Below are 20,876 nucleotides of genomic sequence, written 5' to 3' on the forward strand. Positions count from 1 at the left end.
ATAGACATGCATGCAAGATTTCCATGAAACCAAACTCAAAACTCTTCAATATACACATGCATGCAAGATTCAAGCTACAAATCAACATTTTTAGACTAAATCATGCCTTAGCTCTACAATTTGACATAAACCTTGTAAGAACCAACCTTAAAGACAACAATGAGAGGATAAATTCCTTACCTAAGTCTAGAGTTTAAGGTATAGGAATTTAGTGTTGCAAGTCTTCTACAATATCCTCAAGATTCCAAGCAAAACCCTCAAGAACACATCAATTCTCTTACTCCCTCTCTCTCTAGATCGGTTTTGTGCTCAAATGAGGCTGAGGAAACATTTGTCTAATTGTGTACAAGGCTCAATATTTTAATAAACAAAGGCCCACTCACAATGGCAATATGGTAATTAGGCTAACTCTTGTAATTGGCTTATTTTAATCTAATTTAAACATACCAAATCACTTTTTCAATAAATATACCTTAAAATCACACAAATTCTCATGATCCTAAATCATCAATCAATTTTTGATTCGGCCGCCGATAAGGCCTTCAATTTGCAGTTCAAACATAAAAACATGAACAGATAATCAAACAAGCGACAGATAGAAATGCGATTAAATAGATACAGTCAATCAATCAGTTTCAGATTTCAGTTAGTCAGTCCAGTATTTTAATCAGTTCAATTATTTCTCATAATCAGTCTCAGTTTAGCGGTAATCAGTAATTAATTGGTAAGCAGTGGTGAGAGTTATTACAATTCGGAACTCATGTCATTCATTTGAATCATTCATATTATAGAAAATTATATTAATTGGGTATTTATGATCTCAAAACAAAGCTACATTTATTTTTTTAAAAATAAACGGTAAGCATAAATTTTAATAGTTTGTTTTAAAATGGTGAGTATCATTGAGTTGCATATGTTACTAAGTGCCTTCATGCATTATTTAATATAAGGATGATTGAAAAAAGTGCTTTAAAAATAGTAAAAAAGTTGGAAAGTGTATTAAATTGAGTGAAAAATGTTCTAAAATTAATGAAAAGTGTATTGAGTTCTACACTTATTTGTCTTTTTCTTGTACCCTTAGGATATTTATTAGCAAGATCCTAAATTTTTTTTATGAATCATATGTTTAAAAATCTTAGAATATCCTCTCATGGGATTCTCACGGCATGACAGATCCACAATTTGATGGGTTGCGTTGCTTAATGAAATTTGAGCCCATGAAAAGCAGGCCCATATTTCATCCATGATGAAACCTGGCAATAGCACATTTCTTTTGATACCACCCCACCTTTCCTCTTCTTTTTCTGTTGCTTTTTTGATCAGTCTTCATCTTCATCTTCATCTTCATCTTCATCTTCATCTTCATTTTCCATCACCGCCAACACAAGATGGGCGATCAGATTGCGAGAGGAGAAGATTTCGAGAAGAGAGCTGAGAAGAAGCTCAGCGGCTGGGGCCTCTTCGGTTCCAAATTCGATGACGCCGCCGACTTGTTCGATAAAGCCGCCAATGCTTTCAAGCTCGCCAAATCATGTCAGCCTTCTTCTACTCATACATATTTTTTGTTGATCGATTATGGTTTGTTTCGATGCGATAGTGAGAATGCACAATTCTGTATCTTTTTTCCTTTTTTTTTTTTTTTTTTTTCGAATCGAAGGTTCTTGATCAGTCAATTGTGGTGGATCTTGGTTTGATTGAGTCCTTGATGGCTTGTGCGTGTGTTGTAATTGTTTAACTTGGATGCAACTTTTGTCAAGGAAATGGAGCAGTAATATCTATTTGTTTAATTTTGGGTTAACATTAAATGCCAAATAAATTAAGATTTTTTTTTTTAATTTATAAAATTGTTCATTATCTGCCTTGTGCGTGCATCTTAAGTTGGGAATGTTATAGATTCATATATATAGTGATCAGTAAAAATCCAATTTATTATGTGTGTGTGTGTGTGTGTGTGTGTGTGTTTAGTGGCTTACAGGATTACCCTTGGCACCCAATACAAACTCAATCGCTGCCTGCCCTATAAAGCCATTACTTTTCGACGACTGAATAGTTTGGTACTTGGAAATTAAAATAAAAATGACTTCTTGATGAGCAATGCTGATTCTTCCATAGTTGCTTGCTCTTAAGCTTATAGAATGAGAATAACAATTTATTTGCTATGAGTTATCCTAATGTTTTGGAAGCCTTTTTTTTTCTTGCTTTCTATTTTAAGAAGACTTTCGATCACTTCGGTACTTGAAGGATCACGTTGATTAAAGAATTCGACTATTTTTTCAAAATTGGATTAATAAGCATTATATCCCAGGTATTAGGTCAGTAATCTTTTATGATATTTGGATTCTCAGGGGACCAAGCTGGATCAGCATATGTGAAGTTAGCAAACTGTCATTTAAAGGTAATTGCTTCGTTTTACAGGGTTTAGATATTTCTATCTTTGAAGTTTTGTTTTTGGCAGATCTTATCTGACCATAAGCCTATATAATGCTGTTACTTATTTTTGTAGTTGGATAGCAAACATGAAGCTGCTGGTGCTTATGCTTCTGCTGCTCATTGCTATAAGAAGACAAATACTAAAGGTATGTATGATGTTGACTTCTCTGTATCATAATTTATCCTGAAATTTGTCAGACCACTTTGGCTTATTTTATACAATTCCGATTGGTAGCTCGAAAGTTTGATGGCTCGAATGGCTCGACACCAAAATGACGTTGTTTTGGTGTTTTTTTTGTTTTTTTTTTTTTCGCGTTTTTCTGAACTGAAGAAGAAGAAGAAAGCTGAAGAAGAAGAAGAGAAGGAGCTGAGTTTCAGCATCAACACAAGGAGATGATGTTTAATCTGGGTTTTGGCATCTAAATTTGTTCCGGAGCAACTTTTCGGTAGGGATGGCAATTTGAACCCGGCCCGACGGGGACCCGACCCCCCGACCCTGAATTAGGCAGTTTTTTTTCCCGAAAAATATTCCCAATGGGACGGGGATGGTATTTAAAAATTAATCCCGATCACTTTCGGGCCGTGGACGGGGATAAGTGTCCCAGCCCCGTCCCCGAAATAAAATTACCATTTTACCCCTCCTATATATATAAACCCAACCCTCCTCTAACACTCACTGTGCGTGTCTCATTTCCCTTCCTTTACTTTCTCTCTCCCTTTCCCTCCCTCACTCACTCGGATTTCACTAAACCTCCTCTCACTCACACTCACTGGGTCTCTCATCTCCGTCCCTCTTACTCTCTCTCTTCCTTTGCCTCACTCACTCTCAGAGTCACTGCGTCTCTTATCTCCCTCCGTCTTTCTCTTACTCTTACTCTCTCTCTCCCTCTCCCTCACTCACTCTCATCATCGTCATCGTCATCGTCATCCAGATCCACCACCATGAAGCCACTGATCTGAATCATGAAGCCACCGACGTGAAGCCACCAAGCTGAACCCACCGATCTGAACCGTCAAGCCACCGATCTAACAGATTGTGGTCCGTGAACCGTCAAGCCACGGATCTGAACAACTCTCTCTCTCTCTCTCTATATATATATATATATGTGCGTGTGTGTGTGTGTATAATCAACAAATCTGTTGTTGATGAACAAATTTTTTTTTTTTTTTTTAAGTTGTTGATCGAGTGTTGTTCATATATAGATTACATTTTTTTGATGGTTATTGTTGATGAACAAATTTGTTGTAGATCTGTTATTGAGAATTGGGAATTGCGTCTGTTGATGAACAAATTTGTGGTAGATCTGTTTTTGAATCTGTTTTTTCTTTTTTCTTTTTAACTGGTTTCTGAATCTGTTGTTCAGAATTGAGAACCACGTCTCTCACCTCCCTCCCTCCCTCTTACATTTTTTTTATTGTTGTTCTTGTGTGTGTTAGAATAGATCTGGCGGGGATTTTTCGGGGTCGGGGAAACCCGATCCCCGTTAGGGGGCGGGGATGGTGGAGGAGATGGGTTCCCCGTCGGGGATCGGGGCCGGGGCCGGGGAGTTTTTTGTCATCGGGGATCGGGGACGGGGAGTGGCATCCCCGGCCCCGCCCCGCCCCGCCCCGCCCCGCCCCGCCCCGTTGCCATTCCTACTTTTCGGCATCAACATCATCACCATCATCTGGGTTTCGGCATCAACACAAGAAATTTTCGATGAACAAAAATTTGTTCTTGATGATGTTCCAGAGCAACTTTTCGGCATCAACATCATCACCACAAAAATTTAGCATCAACATCAACATCATCACAAAAATTTGTTTAGAAAAAATTCGTTCCATAATCAACACAAAAATTTGTTCAGAAAAAATTCAGCATAAAAAAAAAAGAGATGATGTTTAATTTGGGTTTCTGCATCAACACAAGAAAAAAAAATTTCCAGAGCAACTAAAAAAAAAAAAAAAAATATAGAGAAAAAAAATGCAAAGAAAACAACATCATCATCATCTTCAATCCAGATCAACATCTTCATCAACAAATATATTTTTTTTTCCCTTCATCAACAATCCAGATTTTGAACATCATCATCTTCATCAAATCTAGATCTACTCTCTCTCTTCCTCTTCTCTCCTCTCTCGCCTCCTCTCTTCCTCTTCTTTTCTTCTCCTCCTCTCTAACTCTTTTCTCCTCTCTCTCTTTTCTGTCTCTCTATCCGAAAAGCAAGAAAAGGAGAAAAAAAAAAAAAAATCGAAGCCCAAAACGACGTCGTTTTGGGTTTCGAGCCAAATTCGGGCCACCGAATTTCAAACTACGGATAATTTTTCTATTTTATATAAGCAATGTTCTATTATAATTATATCATTTATGAATCTACCCTGTAGCTAAAAAGTAGTGACAGCGTAATGTAATCTTAAATTCTTTTTACACGATATATTTTTGCGATGTTCCCTTGCTTCTTGTTTTCTTTGAATTAGATAACTTTTAGTATTTATCCGAAAAAATAAAAAAAATAAAAGATGTATTTCAGTACTCATGCTAAAGTAGCTCAATCAAGAATGCATGTGTTGACAAGATCTAACCAAGCAAGTGACTGAAAAGGCCAATTAGGTTGAATTGTAAGGCAAGGTGGTTGGGTGCTTATGATTAGTAGAATAGGTGGTCCTTTAGTGGATTTCTCTAGTTCCTATGAACTATGAGCAGTCAATCATGTACTTGGTGCTAATTTAGAGAATTGTCATACCCACCTATGGTGTACTGATTCGTGAAGCCTTATTACATGTGACATCTAATACACGTTGCTTGTTGGCTTGCAAGGGGCACGATTCCAATTGACAGAATGCCAAGTAAGATACAAATTACAATGCAAGAAATAAAAGGACTGACAGATGTAGGATTCCTCCTTTGTCCTCTAATCGATTTGATTATTATAGATGATTATGGTGGTGAATGTAACGCCCTCAAAATATTATATAAAACTCATTATTTTAGACATACATTAATATAAGGTAAAACATCAATTTCTATTCATCAGAGTAGTTCTTATATTAGTATTACATGTTAACAACAAAAGCAAATGCCCTATGGGCTTACAGCTTTCCAAGTCAACACTTGGTTACACAAAAGAAGAGTACTAACTCTATACAAAAGAAGCCCTTGGCTTGATATACATGTAATACGAACAAAATAATCAAAATGAGTCTTCGACTCTCATCATCGTCCAAGCTATGTCTTTGGAGGTGGCATGCTACCTGTACCTGAAAATGATGTTTCCATATAGGGTGAGCCACAGTCCAGTAGAAATACACTAAACCAACTATGAACAAAGACTAAAAGATTAGCAGTTGATAGATGGCCAACACTGATACGTCCACTTTTATCACATTACAATTACACGACTTACAAGTCTATGTTACTTTTCATTCTCCATCTTTGTTTAATAGATAAGCATATTAGCTATATCAACACACCAACAGATAAGCATATGAGCTATATCAACACATCAACAGATAAGTATAAGAACTATATCACACTACCACAGATAAGCATATGAGCTATATCTACACTTCACTAGACAAGCATATGAGCTGTATCTACACTTCTCAAAGATAAGCATATGAGTTGTATCTTCACTTCTCTAGATAAGCATATGAGCTGTATCTACGGAGTTCATCCCCCATCTCCTCTCAACACTATCCGGTTTAGAGGTCCATCCCCCATCTTCCCCTAAACCGCGGAGTACATCCCTCATCTCCTCCTCTACACATAATGTATACAAACACATAGGTTCTATACACAATCAATCAATACATAAATTTAATGTATTCTATCCACCGTCATATTCTATGACACATTCCATTGATCAGTTTTCGTTTGCCTAATCATCATGCATTGTCTACAACCAAGGTTTTAAAAAGCGGCCGCAACCGTTACGTAACGCCGTTACGTAACGGTTGTGGTAGTTACCGCCACCCGTTACGGCCACTTTTGCAGTGTGATTGAGATTCACAGGTGTATCGGCCGTAGCGGCTGCTATAGCGGTCGTAACGGTGCCGTAACGGCCTGTTACGTACCGTTACGTAACGGTTCCGAATTGTTTCTTTCAAAAAAACACAAAAAAAAGTTGAAAATGGGGGAAGAGAGATAGAGAGAGAAGAGGGAAGATTAAGGAACAAGAGATAGAGAGAGAATAGGGAAGATGAAGAACATGTTATTGATTTGTTGAAGTTGTAAAACCTATGCTATTCTATTCAGCTATTATCACTCAACCATTTTGTTTGTGTGTGTCTATTTATATATTGTTTAATAATAATAATAATAATAAGTATGGTCATTATCTATTTGGCTTGATTAATATATATATATATATTTTAGGCTTTTATTTATTCTCTTACTTTTGTCATTATTTATCTTATATATAATAGTTAGTGATTATTTTTTGTAAAATATAAAGTCATTAATTATTAAAATAAAATATAAAAAACTCAGTTTGTAATGATTTAAAAATATGAAATATATTGGATCAAACTTAAAAATTTATAAAAATTGATCAATATTTATTTTAAAACCCAATAAATATGATCATGGAAAAAAAAATGTGCATATCGGTAAGTTTTTTTCAAATTGTGCAAAAAATAAAAAAATTCACGGTTCTGGTTACCGCAACCGTTACGCTACGGCCTTTACACTCCGCAACCGCAACCGCGCCACCGCCACCGTTACAGCGACCGCAACCGCTTTTCAGAACCTTGTCTACAACAATCAAGACTATCCTCCACCGATAGCTCAAAGCAGTTATTTCTAAACAGGAAATAAATGCACAAAATGGATATTATATCAACATTTCAACTAGGTGAGCGATAAATGACTCAACTACACCCTTTAATCCCATGCCTTCCCGATTTCTACATTCTCAATTCAATTCCTCATTTCCAACAATTAATTATACAAATTAATTAATTAATGTAATTAGGGCATTTTCCATAATTAACACTTCAACCCCTAGGGTTCCATTTTCATCAATGTTTCAACATTAATTCCATTTCTTCATGCCAAACATGCATATAGGTTTTATATGATTAAAACCCTAGCTTTTGTAAAATTACACAAAGTCCCAAACTCTCTCAAAATTTACCCAACAACCCCCAACATATCAAAATGCTAAAATTTAAAGACAAAACTCATAAGGAGGAGTAGGGTATCCCTACCTCGAAGTTAGAGCTCGAATGGAGAAGAGACCAAAATCAAAGTGCTCCAAAAACCAAACTTTTCGGATCAAAACGACGCCCTGGACGATCAACACAACTTTTACAAAGGCCGAAGGGAAGGAGGACACTCTAACTAGATCAAACCCTAGAGAGAAGGGAGTTTCTAGAGAGAGAGGCTCTCAAAATATCTTTTAGAAAGTAAGAGAGAGAGAAAGTGTGGAGAATGATTCAAAAATGCCCAGTTGCCCTCTGTTATACGACATTCCCGCTCGAGCGGAAAACACAACGCTTGAGCGTCAAGAACAAAAACCATGGTCCGCTCGAGCTCAAGAAGGCCCGATCGAGTGCCAAGAAACAAGAATAAAGTACATCCGCTCGAGCGTGAAAAACCAGACCGCTCGAGCGCAATTTTTCCCCTCCCAGAACTTACGCCAAAAGTGTACTAGACGCTCGAGCGCCTACAATCCCGCTCGAGCGCGACCCACTCGAGCGTAACAAACCCGCTCGAGCGTAAATAACGCACCTGCAGAAGTTTTGCAGAGTACAAAATACTGGGAGTGTGCAATCTCCGCTCGAGCGCTCAAAGACCCGCTCGAGCGGAACGGCCAAAAACATAGCAACAAGGTTCTAGACCAAGGCTCAACTCACCTGTTCGAAACAAGCCCAACACATCCTAAAACTCAAACAAATGGAACTAAAGGATGACAACAAGATAGATACAACTGCTAATGCCCACGGAACCAAGTCTGGATCACTGTACAACAAGGGGTAAAACCCGGGATCGCTATAGTGAATGTTCTATTACACCTTCACGAACTTCTTTTAATCAGTTGACACTAATTTTTTTATAGGCACATATAAACTTAAAATCCATTATCTCTCCCTCCTAATTGATGCTTTAGTCTTAGAAAGTATTCCTAAAGCAGTCCTGCATCATTTTGTTATTTTTTTGGTCCGTCAAATAGGCATTCCGCCAAAATTTTCTTTATTAACAAACATGTAACAACACAGTAAGGTTGTGTCCTTTCGGTAGAAGTTACTAATCTCAAGAATAAACAAATCAAGGGATTTCAGAATTCTAGATTTCAAAATTCATTGTTAGTCAATGTTCATGTTATGTTTTTGTAGTGATGCATTGTTTAAATCACAACTTGGTTCTTTTTCTTTTTTTCTTTTTTGTCTTTTTTAACATGCCCCAACATGCCATTTGTTGTTTTGTGTTTGGGATCAATTCAAGCTTAGAAAGAATATTTATTTCAATTCGTTACTTGAAGCTGAAGGAACCTCCACTCAATATGATAGAGCATGCACATTAAACTAATAAACTAGATGTACCATCAGATAATGTAGAACACAAATAGGGGCATGCGTCCACGCATTGTTTAAATCGCCACAATTTTAACCTCTATGATGCATGGGTACTTTGCCAAATATGCCGTAACCAAGGTTTTAAAAGCGGCCGCAATCGTTACGTAACGCCGTTACGTAACGGTTGTGGTGGTTACCGCTACCCGTTACGGCCGCTTTTGCAATGTGATTGAGATTCACAGGTGTGTCGGCCGTAGCCGTCGTAACGATGTCGTAACGGCCTGTTACGCACCGTTATGTGACGGTTTCGAACAGTTTCTTTTGGAAAAAAAAAAAAAACACAAAAAAAAAAAAAAAAACTGAAAATAGGGAAAGAGGGATAAAGAGAGAAGATGGATGAGTAAGAGATAGCGGGAGAGAAGAGGGAAGATGAAGAACATGTTATTTATTTGTTGAAGCTGTAAGATCTATGCTATTCTATTTAGCTGCTATCACTTAACTATTTTGTTTGTGTGTGTCTATCTCTTAGTTGCACGAAGCGGGAGCGAGAGCGGGGGCGGGAGCGGGGAATCGTGAGCCGATAGAAGTTTCTTAGGTTGGGAGCGTCTTGAGGAGTGGTAATATATATAAATATATATTTTAATGCACATTAGAAGTTTTTTATAAATATTTTTATTTTAATATACATTAATTATTTAATTTATGTATTATATTTTTTAAATAATGTATTATTGTTAATTTATTTTTTTATTTTTAATTGATATATATTATAAATAAAAAATTATAATAAATAAGGAATAATAAATTATGTTAAAATAAATAAAAAGAAAAATTAGATATTTTATTTTATAATTTTTTTTATTATATATGGTTTAATTAGATTTCTTTTAAATAATTGGATGATTTATTTTATTTATTATATGTTAAAAAGTTAAGAAATAATAATTTACAAAAATTATTATTATATATGATATTTTAAGAAATAATAATTAAATATTTTTTTATTACATATATAATATATGATAAATTATATTTATTATATATATTATATATGATCTAGACGAAGAGAGAGAGAGTGAAGAGGAACAACGACAGAGATGAAGAGGGACAGAAGCAGAGATGAAGAGGGACAGAAGCGGAGACGAAGAGCGAGAGAGAGAGAGAAGCACAGAGAGAGTGACGAAGACGAAGACGATCGAGAGAGTGACGAAGACGATCGAGAGAGTGACGAAGACGATCGCGAGAGTGACGAAGATGATTGAAGCCCTTTCTTCTCTCATGTCGATGTCGAAGGTTAGGGTTTCTCTCTCTCTCTCTCTCTCTCCCCTTTACGATCCCATCTTGGACTGAATTGCGTTTTTGTCTCCACAGAAACGCGATTCTTACACGTTTCTTACTAGGAATCGCGGAATCGCGATTCTCAGTGAGAATCGCTACTTAGTTGCGCGATTCCTGCAACTAAGGTCTATCTATATATTGTTTGAAAATAATAATAATAATAATAATAATAATAGTAATAGTAAGTGTGATCATTATCTATTTGGCTTGGTTAAAATATGCATATATATATTTAGGCTCTTATTTATTCTTACTTTTGTCATTGTTTATCTTATATATAATAGTTAGTGATTGATTTTTTGTATAATATAAAGTCATTAATTATTAAAATAAAATGTAAAAAACTCAGTTTATAGTGATTTAAAAATATGAAATATATTGGATCATGCTTAAAAATTTACAAAAATTGATCAATATTTATTTTGAACCCAATAAATATGATCATGGAAAAAAAATATGCGCATCGGTAAGTTTTTTTCAAATTGTGCGAAAAATAAAAAAATTCACGGTTCTGGTTACTGCAACCGTTACGCTACGGCCTTTACACCCCGTAACCACAACCGCGCCACCGCCACAGTTACGGTGACCGCAACCGCTTTTCAGAACCTTGGCCGTAACCATACTGGGTACTAGTATTTTGCATGGTACTTCTGCATAAGTACTGGGTACACGAAACACGCGCCCAATTTTTTCTTCTTGATTTTTGCAGTGCCCCAGATGTGTCTAGTATATACCTAAGTTGTACCTCAATTAGAATAGTATTTTCTTCCATGTAAATGTGAAGTTAGTTTCACTAAACTTCTTTTTTTATACTCAGCATGATTTTAAAATTAAGCTTTAATTTGTAAGTTATTTAATTTAATTACATTTAATTTTGATTTATACCTTACTTTTGACATTAAATGTGAATTGTAAGTTTGATCTTAACCAACTAAACCATTTAATTAATTTTTGCATTATTTCAAATTTATTTATTTTTTACGAATGTACCCAGCTTTACGTGTATCCTACTTTTTTTCATAGATTTTTCCGTATTGATCTGTACCCGTACATGTGCTTCATAGATTTTAACTTTGCATGACCATCTTTGTAGGTTTTGTAATGGGAAATCTTGGGATTCTTTAAACCTGCTCACTAGCAATGATTCAAACCAGTCTGATGTTTATCGTCACTTATTTGCACCCTGATGATAATTTGTGCTTCACTGGTCATGAAAGCTTAGGGGTGCTTCATGTAATATTTCGTATTTGCCCTTTTTCTTCTTTCCATGCACAGCATCATTGAAAATAATTCAATAAATCCGGCCCATCAAAGCTTTGAAAAGAACAAAATCTAATGGAATTTTGTAGCTAAATATCTCGCCTGTTCACATGTAATTAGGAATGATGTTTTTATTAGAAAACTACACAGAGGCATGGGGTTACTCTCGTCTTAAATATTGTATGCTTTTCAGAGACCATATCTTGTCTAGAGCAAGCGGTCAATATGTTTAAGGAGATTGGAAGGCTCAACATGGCTGCAAGATATTACAAGGTACAATCTGTACCATTTTGTCTGTAAATTATGTCAGACTTGAGGCAGTTGAAGATAATTGTTTCCTTACCCATATTTTGTTGCATCTATGACTTTACCCTTGTTCATAGTAATAAGTGATAAGCCTTATCACTTACGACTATAAACAAGGGTAAAATACATAGATGCTATTATCCTTTTTTTTTTTAATGTTTAGTTAGAGTAAACCTCTAGGATCATTGCATATGATGGCTAGTAAAGTCGTAGATAACTTGGAACTCTTGTCTTCATGTGCAGGAAATTGCTGAATCGTACGAAGCTGAACAGAACTTCGAGCAGGCTATTTTTTACTATGAAAAAGCGGCTGATCTTTTCCAAAGCGAAGATGTAACAACTACTGCAAATCAGTGCAGGCAGAAAGTTGCTCAATTTTCTGCTCAGTTGGAACAGTAAGCCCGTTATACTTCTTATGTGGCTAGATGACTTTTGAAACCTATTTTCTGCAACGTTCAGTCCACAGTGGATGTATCTCCTAACTGTTCTAATCTCTCTTTCTCTGCGTAGGAATTGATTGCGGAAAGTAGATGACATTGTTGTTTGATTTAACTTTGTACCATGTAGACCTTAAAACTACCTGCAGTTAAATTTATCAGGATATGCTGCTACCATTTTGGAGGAAATGGATCTATATAGTTAATCCCAAATTTTTTAATGCATTTCATATTTAAATGTGTAAGTTTATAATAATTTAATAATGTATTTTTATATGGAGAGCTTCCACATGTATTATCTGCAAAAGTTATTTTTCATCTCTGTATGTGTTTCTGAAGGCAGTATAGTCAGTTATGTAGGATCTCCATGTAGGCTGCTTGAATTGGTCATGTGGGATTAAGTCAATATGCATCTGGTTGTTTGTTTCTCTTTATATCAATGTGAGTGCGGTGGTCTTTTCTTCTGATTATTCCAACAACTAACTCACATTTGAATTTGTTACTGTCAGCTTGTTTTTTTTAGAGTGTTGCAGCACTTATTTGGTTCAACAGTATAGTTTGAAAACAAATGATCATTCACATTATTGACAGTGTAGTTTACTTCATTTCCAAATATATGTATGCACATATGTTAATATTCATGCATAGATTCAGGGCTTAGTTTTGTAACTAGGGCTGCAAATGAGAGGAGTTGTTCTACTTTTGTTACTTTTTATCAAGGTCACATTTAATCCTTTTTCTATATTTTTGTGTAAGTATAATATAATACACCACACATTGAGAGAGGACGTGTGCCCTGCTTTGTATTACAAATATGCTTTATACTTTGAAAAAATGTTAAATGATGGCCCACATTTTGCTTTTTGGTGACATACTTTAAAAGCCCTGTCATCTTTTTGTCCATTGGGTTTTTTTCTCATCCATTCTACATGTGTCCGGGTTTCATATGCATTACTGAGCCAAGCCGAACTGAGCTGGAATCATGAGCTCATGAAACTATCACGAACATGAGCCAAACCAGAACATACATTAAACTGACTGAGCCGATTCTGAACACCCTAAAGCTTGCTTGGCTCATCTCATTTGCAGCCTTATTACCAAAGTGAAATAGTGGAACAATACAAATGAGATCTGTACCTACTGTCAGAAATCATTTATTTGGAATACATATTGTCATAGCTTTACATTGATGTAAAATGTTGTTGAGGAATAATTGAAAGTGCATTGATAGGAACTATTATGCTCAAAATTTTCTCCAGATACCAGCAAGCTATTGAGATTTATGAAGATATAGCACGGCAATCGCTGAACAATAATTTGCTGAAGTATGGAGTAAAAGGACATCTTCTTAATGCTGGCATTGGCCAACTCTGTAAAGACAAAGGGGACACTGTTGCAATTAACAATGCATTAGAGAAATATCAGGTTTAAGCGTGATTAAGCGATAGCTCTTGTCCAGCGGATTGTCTTTTTATCATATTGCTTAGACATTGTATTTGTATGAACATTGATTTTTTTTTTTATTTTTTTTCAGGATTTGGATCCAACTTTTTCTGGAACACGAGAGTACAAATTGCTTGCGTTATGTAAAGCTTGTAAAACTCGTTTTGGTTTTGCATCTCTTTTTTTTTTTTTTTTTCAAAGTTTCCTCTTGGATGGTGAATTCATTCTACAATTGTTAGGAAATAGATTTCGTGGAATGTAGTTAACTTCTCATCTTGATGAATTTTTTCCCCATATGAACTGCATATTTTGATGGTTTTTTATCCACAGTTTAAACTCCTAAGCTACGTCCTTTCTTATGTTGAATTTAATAATTATATTTAATATCTTTATATAATTGTGATAACAAAAATTTAGCTTAACATGAAGATTGCTTCTCCCAGGATTTAGCTGATGCTATTGATCAGGAAGATATTGCAAAGTTCACTGATGCTGTGAAGGAATTTGACAGCATGACTCAACTGGTAAATTGCATTTCTGATTCTAATTGAAAACACTTATCAATGTTTGGAGTCTGATTAGTTTGTAGCACTCTTGAGTGGGTTTGTTGCTGATGTGTTTGACATGGATTTTTGTAAAAATATTGAAGTATATTATTGATTGATGTATTACAAGATAGATGAATTACAATTCCTATACAATCTATATATAGAAGAAAATGTGGTAGTAGGTGTAGTGGAGGTGATAGTGGGTTAGGTGAAGTGGAGTGTGTGGTGAAGTGGAGGTAGGTGAAGTGGAGTGTGTAGTGGAGTAGGTGAAGGTAAAGATGGGAAAGGAGGTAGGTGAAGTGGAGTGTGTAGTGGAGTAGGTGAAGGTAAAGATGGAAAATTCTAACAGCCCCCCGCAAACTCAAGGAGGAGAGAAACTAACTAACTTGAGTTTGGAGAGAGTAACAAAAACAAGAAAATACATAAAAATAAAAAAGGATAGGAGACACTGTATGGTCGTGTCAGACCGTTGGTGAAGACACGGTATGGGGTGTCATAACGTTGTAGAGGACACTGTATGGTGGTGTCATAACGTTGTAGAGGACACGGTATGGCGGTGTCAGACCGCTGTAGAAGACAGTTTATGGGGTCATGTCGGACCGTTGTAGAAGACAGTTTATGGGGTCATGTCGGACCGTTGTAGAAGACAATGTTGTGACAGTTTACGGAGTCTTGCTGGACCCTTGTAGAAACTAACCGGAATCAATGTCGGGACAGTTTACAGAGTCTTGTCGGACCCTTGTAGAAACTAACCGGAATCTATGTCGGGACAGTTTACAGAGTCTTGTCGGACCCTTGTAGAAACTAACCGGAATCTATGTCGGGACAGTTTACAGAGTCTTGTCGGACCCATAAAGGAGCTAACCGGAATCAATGTCGGGACAGTTTACAGAGTCTTGTCGGACCCCTTAAAAAATCGCATCCTCAAAAGGTGCGCTCAATTTTTTTTAAAAAAGGCGTGCCATCAAAAGGCGTGCCCAATTTATCAAAAGGTGTGCCATCAAAAGGCGTGTCCATTTTATCAAAAGATGTGCCATGAAAAGGCGTGCCAGTGTGTCGGGCGGCAAGAGGCGCGCGATGCGCGTGGCTGCCTCGGCTATTTAACCATGACAGAGCCTGAGGCCGAGGCAGAAGCAAAAAAACTGCGAAATCCTCTGTAAAACTCTTCGTTGTGCTGAGAGAGAGAGGCTGTAACACTGTTGTGCTGAGAGAGAAACTCTGTAATACGCTGTAACACTCTGTTGCCCAGAAAAATGGCCTCGTCCTCGTCTTCCCGTGGACTGCTCACCCTCTTTCCCGACCTCAACGAGTCAACGAGAGAGAGAACTGGTGCGGTGGCACTGGAACCTCAACCAAACACCGCTGGGTATACTCCGTTGAACTTTCCGATGCGGTCTGTGGAGCAAAGAATGGCAGTGCTGTCGGATGTGGAGGCCAATCAGTATACTTTGAAGGTATGTGTGGAAAGCATGACGGCGGTCACAAACTTGTCGAACCGGCTGCAGAGTAGGACAAATGAGGTGCAGCATTTAAACTCCCAGCTGGCTCTGCTCCAACGCATGTATAAGGATGCGCGAGCAGAGATAAGTGTGCTAAGGGCAGAAAACAAGGAGCTGAAGCGGAAGGCCACCGTGATGTTCCGATTTGGAGGGCCGCCATATGCGGCAGTGGAGGAGTATGGGGGAGTGAACGTGCTCGGTGGCGTGGAAAACACGGAGGCAGCACCGTCAAGGGCCGCTCAGAACGGAGGCAAGAAGAAGAGACCGGCGGCAGAGTAGAGACGAAAAATCCCACTGTTCCAATTTGTGTTGGTTTTTTTTTTTTTTTTTTTTTTTTTTTTTTTTTTTTTTTTTGAAGTGGTGTAAAATGGTGATCGGGGTGAGCCCCGACATGAATAAAATAAGTTGGTGTGCAGTTGGTCTTCTGCTTCTCTTTTTTTTTTTTTTTTTTTTTTAATAATGAAAAAAAAGATGAAAAATAAAGTGAAAGAAAAATAAAAAAGAAAGAAATAATAAGAAGAGAATCACGTGGGTTGCTTGTAATGGAATCAGAGAAATGATGAAAGTGGGTGTAGTGGATAGAAAAAAGGGATGAGAGAGAGGGAGTGGATGGAATTAAAAAAATAAAAAATAAAGAAAAATAATGTTATCAAAAAGTGCATGTGCAGAGCCATTTGTGTGGCGTGTGCGTTGCAAAAAAAAAAGAGGGAGTAAAATAATAAAAAAAGAAAAAGAAAGTTGAGGGGCTCTCTCTTCTAGTAAATCCAAAGCTACATTATTCTGCATGAACAGTGCCTTTCATCCCCATTGTCAAATTCATCATCCGATCCACCCACATCACTGAGCTCAAATTTCCGGATCTGAGCAATCTCTCCTCCCGAAGCAGCTGTCCACTGTACTTTCCTTCTTTCCATATGACCAGGGATGTCACGTCCATTCTCACACAATACCTCACATTCACTAACAACCCCACCAGAAACTGGAATGGTATTTGTAGGCTTCTTCAAGTTGCTCTTAAAAGCAAGCTTTCCTGTATTACTATCATCTTCAACAAGGTCAGTGGTATGGATATGAGCCTTGCCCTTGTCAGTAACAGGGGGGGCAGGAAGGATGTCCTGCTGTTGGGCAGGGCCTACTTTGAAAGGAGATGGGCTCTCAAGTCCAGCGGCAGCGCGACCAAAGCAGAAAAAGGAGGCGCACCCGCGGACAAGCAAGTTCTTCGTAGAAGGCTCCGATTGGAAGTACATCAACATGGTGGCGGCGCCGCCCATAGATTCGCCGAACAAGAACGCGGGCAGATCCTTATACTCTTCGCTGTGTCGAACACTCACAAAAAACGACAGCGACGTGGCGGCGATCTGTTCGAGATTGCCGAGGTAGCATCGGATTCCGTCGGATCGGCCGTGTCCGAGGAGGTCGGCGGCGAAGACAGCGTAGCCCCACGTGGCGTAATTGATGCAGATCTTCTGGAAGAGCCAACCCGTATCAGATCCGTACCCGTGGGTCATGAATACGGTGCCTTTTACGGGTCGATCCAAGGGTAGGAACGATTGGTTGAAGATTTTGCCGTTGGGGGTTGCGAAATAGGATTGGGTGTTGGTGACGCCTTGGGATGTGTAGTATTCTGCTTCCGGCATGTCTCCCCAGAAGTTGGGCGGTGGCGCCTTCATCTGCGGCGGCGGTTCGGTCGACATGGTTAAGTGGTGAGTTGAGGATCCGGGAGGGTAGAGCGGACTAGGTTGAGGTCCGACGGGCGGCCAAGGCGAAGTTGCCGCCCGCCGGTGAAGCAAAAATACTAGGTTCTAAACCAGCTCTGATACCATGTAAAAATATTGAAGTATATTATTGATTGATGTATTACAAGATAGATGAATTACAATTCCTATACAATCTATATATAGAAGAAAATGTGGTAGTAGGTGTAGTGGAGGTGATAGTGGGTTAGGTGAAGTGGAGTGTGTGGTGAAGTGGAGGTAGGTGAAGTGGAGTGTGTAGTGGAGTAGGTGAAGGTAAAGATGGGAAAGGAGGTAGGTGAAGTGGAGTGTGTAGTGGAGTAGGTGAAGGTAAAGATGGAAAATTCTAACAATTTTACTTGCAGCACAGAAGTTTTGAGTTTAGTTGAATTGATTTTAATATTATTCTGAAAAGGAGGTTCAGAATTTCTTTTCTTTTCTTTGCTTTTGGCTAATAATGTCTTGAACAACATGTGATGGCACATAACTGCAACTCTAGGTCCAAGTTTGTTTTGAATTGCTTCCTTCTTTTCTCCTTGTACCATATTAGAACTGTCATAATTTTGTATGGTCAGAATAGCTTTGTCTAGTTTCAGATCTTGGAATAGCATAGCACTTAGTAGGATTTATTTTTTGTTGAACAGTAAGTATACTGATTAGACTATACAAAGGCTGATGTTGAGGATAGATATCAATTCAAAATTTGATCTTATTGTGCGATGTAGATTGCTTTTGACATTTAGAGAACATATTATTTGAGTGTGACCTTCTTGAAAGGTTCCTTGTGATCAATTATAGAAGTATGGCTGCTGAATCAATTTCCACTGACATGCTGTACTGAAGATTTTCATCTTTTGGGCTACTTCCTGCACTACAATTTCTGTGTTGAACATTTGGTTCATTGGTTGAAAAACAGCTGCTTTAGAAGTTGATCATTAATGGCGTGACTAATGCATGGCAAAATGACTAAGCATGAACTGATTCAGAAATGGAAGACAGTAAATTTTTAGCATTTTTACTTGCTGGTTCATAGTTATTAAAATCGTATGGTTTGTGATCCGCGGCAGTAAGTAATTGGCTGGAATGAGATTTCTGGCCAATTCACAAATTGATTAAAGGAATTCGTGAATATATTTAATGAATTCATAAATTTGCCGAGAATTTGCCAAAAATCCACCTGTTCGCGAACTCATAATGTGTCCATCACCTTGTACCAGCGAATTAGGTGACTTAGGCCTGGAATTTTTGAATTTTACAGACATCTTTTAATTTGTAGTTTCTCTGTCAATCCTAGCGGGCATATCTTGATTTTTGCTAAAACAGCTGTTAATATTGAAGACAAACAAACACTAGTTTTGAAAAATTAGATTAAGAGGGAGGCTGATAAGAAGGATCAAGTTGCATGAGAACAAAAGATATAACGAGAAGAAATAATGAGAAGTTAGAGGTGGCACTAACTCTAGACAACATGAAGGTTTCAATGGTTTTGCCAAGTAAATTTGATGTGAGTCGAATTTATCAAAATATTTATCAAAATATTAAAGGGGTGACATCAAAGCAACAGACTTAATGGAGGAATGGTGAAAGTTACTTATCTAATCAATGAAAAGATTTTGTGTGGATCAAGCTTTGCTGAATTGAACTCAGTTGCATTTGTTATTTTCTATAGCATTTGACATTGTAGTAGTTTATTTATAGCTAGTTTTTCTGTATTGATTTGTGGATATTACACATTGCTGGTAAAGTTACTTGTTTTCTGATCCAGTTGAGATGGGAATTTACATCAATAAAACTGATGCTATTGTGTTGTCTAGATTCAGATCCGCATGTTTATTTAGTTATTGAATGTTGCAATTAGTTGTGTTGTTTCCACATCATTTACTCTGCAGGATGCTTGGAAAACAACCCTTCTTTTGAGAGTTAAGGAAGCACTGAAGGCAAAAGAACTAGAGGAGGACGATCTTACTTAGGTCTATATTTTAATTTGATGCCGTGTCATTCGCATATCTTTGTGATGATTGTACCGGGTGGTTGTGTCTGATTATTATTCTTTTACACTGGTTTTGTGTGTACGTTTGATTTTGTTGTGAATCTGAATGAATATATGCTTGCTATTATAAGCATATACGAGGTTGTAATGGAATACAGGTTTCTTTTGTTTACTGTAAGTTCATGAATAAAAAATTGCTTGTTGAAGATGTTCAAGAATTCCCATTGCAATTTGCAAGCCTCTGCATTTTTGTTTTATTGCATCTTATGTTTGACCTCATTGTAAATGATTTACACAACAAAAATTGGCTGTGCAAATATAATTTTATATTGATTAGTCCGAGAGCATATGAAAATTGTGCAACTAGAATTTTTTTGATGCGAGGCATGAGCCAAAACAATTGCCACGTCCTATTTTATATATACATTTTTTTTTTTGGCATTTGGTACCATAGGAAATTAAAGTTAGCTGAAAAAGTTTTATGTGGTCAATGGAAAATAAGTTTATTTGAGCGGAAAATGTTTTCAAACCATTTGTTTCAGCTAAAATGTGTTTGATACAATGGAAAACGAAAGTCAACGAAAAATATTTTTTATGGTCGATAAAAAATAAATTGATTCGGGTAGAAAATATTTCACTTTTGAAAGATGAAAGATATTTTTTGAACTAAAGTCTTATAAATGTCACCACTACCACACCTTTACCACCAGACCACTATCACCTTCACCTCCTCCATCTTTGTCCTACCACCATAATCACCTCCAAATATGGAAAAATATTTCTTGAATTTTTTTCCCTTTATTTTTTTAAGAAAATGTTTACCTTTACACTGTTGGAAAATAATGATTTTTCAGCTACTTTAATTCGAAATTAAAATGGGACCCAACCGTTGGTTGAAGTGGATTTGAGTGGTTTTGTATTCTCTTAAGTGAGAAGGTTGTAATACAAAAATAATAAGCCAAAACTATTAAGTTGTGAATGAGAATTGTCTCATAAAGTGAGTATCAATAGAAGTTGGGCTTGGGCTTGGACCTAGGCTTGGACTTGGACTTAGTCTTAGTCTTGGTCTGGACTTGGACTTAGTCTTAGTCTTGGGCATAGGCCAGATTGTGCTATGCTGGACTGAGCTTGTCTTATGCACATGTTTAAACTGGGTTCGGATCGGGTTATGACCCAACACTTGTATCCATTTTGCGATCCATCTAGTTGGATTATTTAAATAGCATTATATATATATATAATGCAAGCGAGGTTTTCAACCTTTGTAACTCTCATCTTTTGATGATAGAGTTGATGATCATATTATGCACATGAGAGTTTTGCACCTTTGTAACTTTAGCCCTAATGGTTAGAGTTGATAGCCTTTGATGTTAGGTTTTATGGTAGCCTTCATGGCT

At 37.1% G+C, this 20,876-nt stretch overlaps 1 protein-coding gene across 3 annotated transcripts; it reads left to right on the top strand.

Moving 5' to 3' along the window:
- Positions 1 to 1,264: 1,264 nt before the first annotated feature.
- On the top strand, positions 1,265 to 19,697 carry LOC145806725 (alpha-soluble NSF attachment protein-like). 3 transcript variants are annotated; one of them, XR_014350196.1, is made up of 9 exons: positions 1,265 to 1,533; positions 2,346 to 2,395; positions 2,504 to 2,576; positions 11,717 to 11,796; positions 12,073 to 12,224; positions 13,526 to 13,691; positions 13,801 to 13,861; positions 14,153 to 14,233; positions 19,379 to 19,697. XR_014350196.1 is itself a non-coding variant. In XM_082904451.1 (9 exons), the coding sequence occupies exons 1-9, from the start codon at positions 1,389 to 1,391 to the stop codon at positions 19,457 to 19,459; spliced, it is 894 nt and encodes a 297-aa protein (XP_082760577.1). In that variant the 5' UTR covers positions 1,265 to 1,388; the 3' UTR covers positions 19,460 to 19,687. The 3 variants fall into 3 exon arrangements, 1 of the variants encoding a protein (XP_082760577.1); XR_014350197.1 differs by having other exon boundaries at positions 13,801 to 13,852; XM_082904451.1 differs by having other exon boundaries at positions 13,801 to 13,852; positions 14,139 to 14,233; positions 19,379 to 19,687.
- Positions 19,698 to 20,876: the final 1,179 nt, after the last annotated feature.

The sequence above is a fragment of the Camellia sinensis genome, chromosome 14 (genome assembly GCF_055761805.1).
Source record: "Camellia sinensis isolate YWXY chromosome 14, ASM5576180v1, whole genome shotgun sequence".
Lineage (NCBI taxonomy): Eukaryota > Viridiplantae > Streptophyta > Magnoliopsida > Ericales > Theaceae > Camellia > Camellia sinensis.